General features: G+C 38.5%; 1 protein-coding gene across 1 annotated transcript in view; it reads right to left on the bottom strand.

Annotated features, from left to right (window-relative positions):
• LOC135198278 (uncharacterized) overlaps positions 1–4,095 on the bottom strand; it is a 103,329-nt gene extending 99,234 nt beyond the window's left edge. Inside the window, exon 1 of the mRNA XM_064225849.1 lies at positions 3,997–4,095. Coding sequence (XP_064081919.1) covers positions 3,997–4,095 — 99 coding nt within the window. The remainder of the gene's footprint in view (positions 1–3,996) is intronic.
• Positions 4,096–7,500: the final 3,405 nt, after the last annotated feature.

The following is a 7,500-nucleotide window of genomic DNA, read 5'->3' as shown; positions in this document are numbered from 1 at the left end:
TACGACTACGGCTGACTTTCCCATACGACTGCTGACTTCATTGTACGACTATGGCTGACTTTCCCATATGACTGCTGACTTCATTATACGACTATGGCTGACTTTCCCATACGACTGCGGCTGACTTTCCCATACGACTGCTGACTTCATTGTACGACTATGGCTGACTTTCCCATACGACTGCGGCTGACTTTCCCATACGACTGCTGACTTCATTATACGACTGCGGCTGACTTTCCCATACGACTGCTGACTTCATTGTACGACTATGGCTGACTTTCCCATATGACTGCTGACTTCATTATACGAGTATGGCTTACTTCATTATACGAGTTCGGCTGACTTCCTGATACGATTGCTCCCGACTTGCAACGACTTCTGATTTTCTCATAATGACAACGAGGAAGAATATGATGATGATGATTATGATTATGAGGGAAGGAATGTGATGGTGGTGATGATGATAATGATGAGGAAGAATGTGATAATGATTTCAATGAGAAAGATGATAATGATAAAGATGAAAATGATAATGATGAGAAAGAAGATGCTAATGACGACAATTAGGAAGATGTTAAAGATGAAGATGACGATGATGATAATAATAATGAGGAAGAAGGTGATGATAATGATGAAGATGATGATATTTACGAGGAAGAAGTAATAATTATTACAATGAGAAAGAGGGTAATGATAGTGAATGAGAAGATAATGATGATGATAATGATGAGAAAGGTGACAATGATTACAATGAGGAGGATGATATAATGATAATAATGAAGAAAATGATGAAGATGATGCCGGGATGGTCTCAGGAACTGGTCGAAAGTGAACTCCTTCCTTCGAGAGTTATTGCCCTCATCTGATCCCTCAGGAATCCGGCATCCTTTTGGTTTGGTGGTGGGTGGTAGGTCGGGGCGGGGAGGGGGGGGAGGGGGGAATGTTGTGAGTGGGTTTGGGGGGGGGGGGGGTGGGGGGGGGACAGCCTGGAGGACACGAGAATCCTGGCAGGAGGCATCATCCTTAAATATGGCGAGGAGTGTGATGTGATTCTTGACGGAGAAAGTAGTCCTGATTTGAAGGTTTTTTTTGGTTTTGATTGTTTGTTTGAAGTTCATGAATTGTTTTATTAACTCCCAACATATATAGGACATACATGCACACACACACACTATGCGTTGTGTATATATTTATTTATATATGTACGTATATATAATAATAATATATATCTAAGTTTATATATATATATATATATTATATATATATATATATATATATCTGTATGTTTATATATGAATGTGTGTATAATATATACACATACATATATAAACAGGCTTTGGAATATATATGCGGCGTATAATTTACATTTTGATAGAATATCCGCTTTGTAGTGCATAATCAAGGTCGCATACATTATCTCCTGTAACCTGGACTATGTCTGGCTGTCGTGTAAGATTATACCGTTAGCAGATTTAATCATCTGTGACGCCTTTTGGTGGTAACTAGGAAAATAGTGAAAGTAAAACATTATCTGAATAAGATAGTGTACCTTTCTCATATGGAATGGCAGATCCATTATCGCTTACTCGGAGAGTAAGCCTACAAACTACTTTGTTGTTGTTCTGGTCGAGGGAGGTGGGGGTAGGAAAGCCTTTCTCTTACTCGGGGAGTAAGCCTACAAACTACTTTGATGTTGTTGTTGTTGTTGTTCTTGTTGGGGGTTAGGAAATTTCTATGGAAGAGCCTAAAACGGTCTGAAAAAGATGTTTCGCTTTGAGTTAACGATACAGGAATTTTAGGATAGGATATCTATAATTTATTTATTAGAATGAAAATTTAAAAAATAAATAATGTGTGCGTTAAACAGTACAGAAAAATTATTTCTAATGGCGTATTTATTTTATTTTTCGTTGGAGAAACAGCACTATATTTGACTGTAGATTTTAACACGCCCCCGAGTAAGCTGGAGGTCGGATTGCGCCTTGTTTGTTATCAAGTCATAAATATTATATTGAGTGAATTGCTTTACGTTCCTACGCCGTTTCTTATTGAAGATTTAGTGAAGGTTAAATTAGTTGTAATACTGAATTTGAGTGCTAAATAAACTAGTTTTAAGTAAGCAAATTAATCCTATTGTTTCTAATCCCCAGTATTTAAGACACATTCTGATCATATTTACCTTAAGCGTTAATCACGATTTAATTGAAATTAAGAGCAGTTGGCATGTCTAGCTGAAGATCATTATATGTTTAAAAAAATTATTTTAACCTCGCCTCTTGAAAGAGAACAGACTATAAGGATCACAAAAGATTTTATAAACTTGTTAAGTGTGTTTTCGTTGCTATGTGTGTGTGTTTTTAAGTGTGTTTGGGACACAGAAATGGTCTTTTTGGCAATTGTAACTGGATCTTGGCCATATATTTATCATATATATTATATATATATATATATATTATATATATATATATATATATATATATATATAGTATATATGTATATATATATATATATAATATATATATATATATATACAAAATTGAGATACAACTAGAGCATAAGAAGTATGATAAATAGGCAGTAATACCCGTACGCACTATGAAAACGCCATTATACACTACTCGATACAGAAATATACGTAACTTCAGACGCCCGCATTAAAATTCCTCAAATACTCGTCAAGGAAGGTTATTCACTCGAAGATATTCCGTAACTAATATACACATATTTCATCGGAGACAGTCAGTAGGCGTTGATGATAGCGTATGAATTACATAGCACTGTAAAAATATTTGCTAGACTTTTTTTAAAGTAGAAATGAAAGAATATGGACTGAAATCACTTCATTTAATATGCATCTCATTTGCATGTGATTCGTCAGCGAATGTATATTTTTTGTACACTGCATTTGATAATCAATAACCGCTCACAGATATGCTTGGCATTGCACACGCAAACACGTGTCTTATTTTTAGCAAGCACAAGTTATTGATTATCACATTTACAAGCATTTTATTTTGCAAGCACAAGTTACTGATAATCAAAAGACTTCTTTCGCAAGCACAAGTTATTGATAATCAAAAGACTTCTTTCGCAAGCACAAATTATTGATAATCACAAGGCTTCTTTCGCAAGCGCAGGTTATTGATAATCACACGTACATGCATTTTACCTCTTTTGGGAACGCGAGTTATTGATAATCGCAAGTTTTTTATTTTTTTTTTGCAAGCACAAGTTATTGAAAATCACATTTACAAGCAATTTTGTTCAAGCACAAGTCATTATCTCAAAATTCTTTTTGTTTGTTTCTTTATAAGCTTAACGAGACAAATGCAGAAAGATACAGGTGCATGTATTGTCTCAAAATCCATTTAGCTCATTTTAAGCTTGTGAGAAAAATGTACACAAATAAAAGTGCATTTATTGCCTCAAAATCCATTCAGCTAATTTTCAAGCTTACAGAGACAAATGCACGCAGATGCGAGTGCATTTATTGCCTCAATATCCATTCAACTCATTTCAAGCAGACGATGCAAATGCACACAAATACAAGTGCATTTATTGCCTCAAAATCCATTCAGGTCATTAAAGCTTAGGAGACAAATGCACACAAATAAAAGTGCATTTATTGTCTCAAAATTCTTTTTGCTCGTTTGAAGCTTAGGAGACAAATGCACACAAATAAAAGTGCATTTACTACCTTAATATCCATTCAGCTCATATGAAGCTTACGAAACAAATGCACACAATAAAATTCTTTTTGTTCATTTGAAGCTTACGAGACAAATGCACACAAATACAAGTGCATTTATTGCTACAAAATCCATTCAGCTCATTTCAAGCTTACTAGACAGATGCAAGTGACTGAAAACCAGTCACAAAAACCGCACAGCAAAAAAAAAAAAAATTCTTACTGGCTCTCCCAAAGGACAGTGCAATTGCATCATCTCACGGACGCGGACCATTACGTAATGGCAGTAGTAGTATAGATTGCAATACCGGCCGGCAGATGGCAGACTGAGTCTCGTCGTCCTCGATCAATGCAGGAGGAATGGTCGTTACGATGTGTGTTTTTGGTCGAACGTGAGAAACTCTCATGTCCTTGAACGTCGAGCTCTGAGGTCATTCTGCGATGCCTATTACGCATCCCTCGGGTGAATACCCTGCTGGGACGGTGGGAGGGGAAGGGGATGAGGAGGAGGTGGGTGGGTTTCGGCAGGATTTGGATGCTTTGGTAGCTGGGGAAAAGGAGATTTCGTGTGTGCTAAATTTTAGGGATAACGTGATTTCGAGCGTGCTAAATTTGTGTGCTAGATTTTAGGGAAAAGGCGATTCTGTGTGTGCTAAATTTTAGGGAAAAGGCGATTTTGTGCGTGCTAAATTTTAGGGAAAAGGTGATTACGAGCGTGCTAAATTTTAGGGAAAAGGTGATTTTGTGTGTGCTAGATTTTAGGGAAAAGGCGATTTTGTGTGTGCTAAATTTTAGGGGAAAGGCGATTTTGTGCGTGCTAAATTTTAAGGAAAAGGTGATTTTTTGTGTGTGCTAAATTTTAGGTAAAAGGTGATTTTGTATGTGCTAAATATTAGGGATAAGGTGATTTTGTGTGTGCTAAATATTAGGGATAAGGTGATTCGGTACGTGATAAATTTTAGGGAAAAGGTGATTTTGTGTGTGCTAAACTTTAGGGAAAAGGTGATTTTGTGTGTGCTAAATTTTAGGGAAAAGGTGATTTTGTGTGTGCTAAATTTTAGGGAAAAGGTGATTTTGTGTGTGCTAAATTTTAGGGATAAGGCGATTTTGTGTGTGCTAAATATTAGGGATAAGGTGATTTTATGTGTGCTAAATATTAGGGAAGAGGTGATTAGGTACGTGATAAATTTTAGGGAAAAGGTGATTTTGTGTGTGCTAAACTTTAGGGAAAAGGTGATTTTGTGTGTGCTAAATTTTAGGGAAAAGGTGATTTTGTGTGTGCTAAACTTAAGGGAAAAGATGATTTTGTGTCTGCTAAATTTTAGGGAAAAGGTGATTTTGTACGTGCTAAATTTGCGCTAAAATATCATCGAATATGTTTTATTTTCATCTTAAAGCCTGCCCCTTGCAGTTCATTAATAAGTGAATGGAAAGTGATGGTATATCATGTTGGCTTATGTTAAGCATGTGGATTACGACCACTTTTAAACCGTTGTTCAAATAGAATTACCTCATCGTATAAAAGGGGAAGTTCCCCCAGACGTTTAATTAATTGCTGTTCATTTCAAAACGCTTTTTGTTTACGTGTCTGTAGCTCGTCCCATTTACGGATGATTTTCCCTCTTCCCTCAAAGTCACACCGAGCACTGACCCTCCCTCGTAGGTCAGCGAACGACCCGTCGGAGGTCATTGAACACTGGAAAGTCTTCTCTGCGCTCGGGAGGAGGGGAGAGAGGGGGATAGAGGGAGAGAGGGAGAGGGAGGTTCAATGAACGCTCTCCTTCACTCCAGGGGAAAGTGAATAACCACGTGGAGGTTCAGAAATACCAACTTGCGGGATCCCTTGATGTGTCATTCCAGGAGAATGTTTTCATTGAAAGAAAGAGTTTTTGCCTGATTTACTTTACAAAAAGTAAGTGAGTTGATGAATTGGATTGATCGGCGAAGTGTCATTCAGAGTGTCATTCTTCCATCCCAGTCCCCAGACTGGTGAATTGTGAATTGACTGATTTGTACGTGTGAATGAACTCTCCCAGTTTCCCTCTTTTGTTGTGTTGAAAGCAGGCAGTCACAGGGTCTTTGAACTCCTGGTTTTCAAATGATGAACATTGCACACCTATATTTCTCTCTCTCTCCTCTTCTCTCTCTCTCTCTCTCTCTCACAAAAATCAGGTCGTTAAAAAACCTCGTTGAGAAACTACAGTAGATCCTGATTTCCAAATGATGAACATTCTCTCTCTCTCTCTCTCTCTCTCTCTCTCTCTCTCTCTCTCTCTCTCTATCTATCTAAACACCTCTTAAAACACCTTGATCCACCGCTTGCATTGTATATTGTGGGATATGGATGTATAAGCCTTCAGTAATGTAATAAATACTCTCTCTCTCTCTCTCTCTCTCTCTCTCTCTCTCTCTCTCTCGCAAAATAGGTCGTTAAAAAACCTCTTTGAGGAACCACAGTAGTTTTCCCCTAGAACTTCCTGGTTTTGAACCTCGAGAAACGTTTAATTCATCATTAAAAGACTTTCTTCCCAAAGTAATACAGTCTACATCGGACCAAACGATCGGAAAAGCGATAAGAATGGAAACAGATAAGAGTAGAAAGCGATAAAAATAGGCAACACCACAACCCCGGAAGATTATTAGGTAAACGGACCATTACTCCTCGTAGTGAATGACCTCAAGAGAGGTCAGTCGGCAGCCTTCTAAGCCACGGTGTCAATGAACAACACGTTGGGGGTGTGTGTGTATGTGTATGAGTCGTAGGGGGAGACCGAGGGAGGGGTGGAGGGTGAGGGATGATGGGGGGGGGGGGGAGAGACATGGAGTCCGGGGGTTAGTGAACGCAGAGTGGACGCTTCTGAACTTGTAAAAGTATTTGGAGTCCTTGGGGAGGGACGTTCACCCTTCTCTCTCTCTCTCTCTCTCTCCCTCTCTCTCCTCTCTCTCTATTTGGTAACTACCTTTTTATGTATCCCATTATCGATAAGTGTTTCTCATTTTTTCCCCTCCACTCTTCCCCTCTAGTACCACTGAAAGGGTGATGACACTTCTCCAACGTAGGCCTCTCTCTCTCTCTCTCTCTCTCTCTCTCTCTCTCTCTCTCTCTCTCTCATTTTACGAACAACGGGCTTTCATTCTCAGTATTGATAAACCTATTCATTCTTGTTCTCCTCACATCTGTTTCTCCCTCCTTTCTCCACCACAATCCCTTGGGGGAACTGGAATGGGGAGGTGGAGGAGAGCAATGACCCCTTTCCTCACGTAGGCCTATCTGAGTCTGAGGTCAATGGATACGCCATATAGGCTAGTAACTCTCGCCGAGAGAGAGAGAGGGAGGTATGAATATGCATGAATGTAAACGAATAAGCCTTTTGGTAGGTCTACGAAACGGAGAAGTTGAAGAATGGAGGTTGTCAGTTGATCAAATAGAGATAGATTGACGTTTGAGAGGCGCAGGGATTTTGACAATGTTGGTTTGATTGACAGGAGCTGAGATAAATACTATAGTCGAGTTCTGAAACTAAAATGGATTGACGTTCGAGAGGCGTAGGAGTTTTTATTATTTTGATCATTTTTTTATTTTTATTGAGAGGAACTAGAGATAATGTAGGGGCTGGTTCCATATATGACCGATGACGAAAGTCCAGGTTGACGAGAAACGAATATTTTAACTGGGAACTTTATTGTGGTGTTAAAAACATCGAGAAAAAAAGTTTAATTCTGTGAGGCTGATATTTCGTTTAGAAATGGGGTCAGGGAACGATTAATGTCTCTTATATTTAAGAGGAATCTCTCGTTATGTATGTTCAGAG

This window comes from Macrobrachium nipponense, chromosome 22 (genome assembly GCF_015104395.2).
Source record: "Macrobrachium nipponense isolate FS-2020 chromosome 22, ASM1510439v2, whole genome shotgun sequence".
NCBI classification, from domain to species: Eukaryota; Metazoa; Arthropoda; class Malacostraca; order Decapoda; family Palaemonidae; genus Macrobrachium; species Macrobrachium nipponense.
This window is presented reverse-complemented; position numbering and strand designations above follow the sequence as displayed.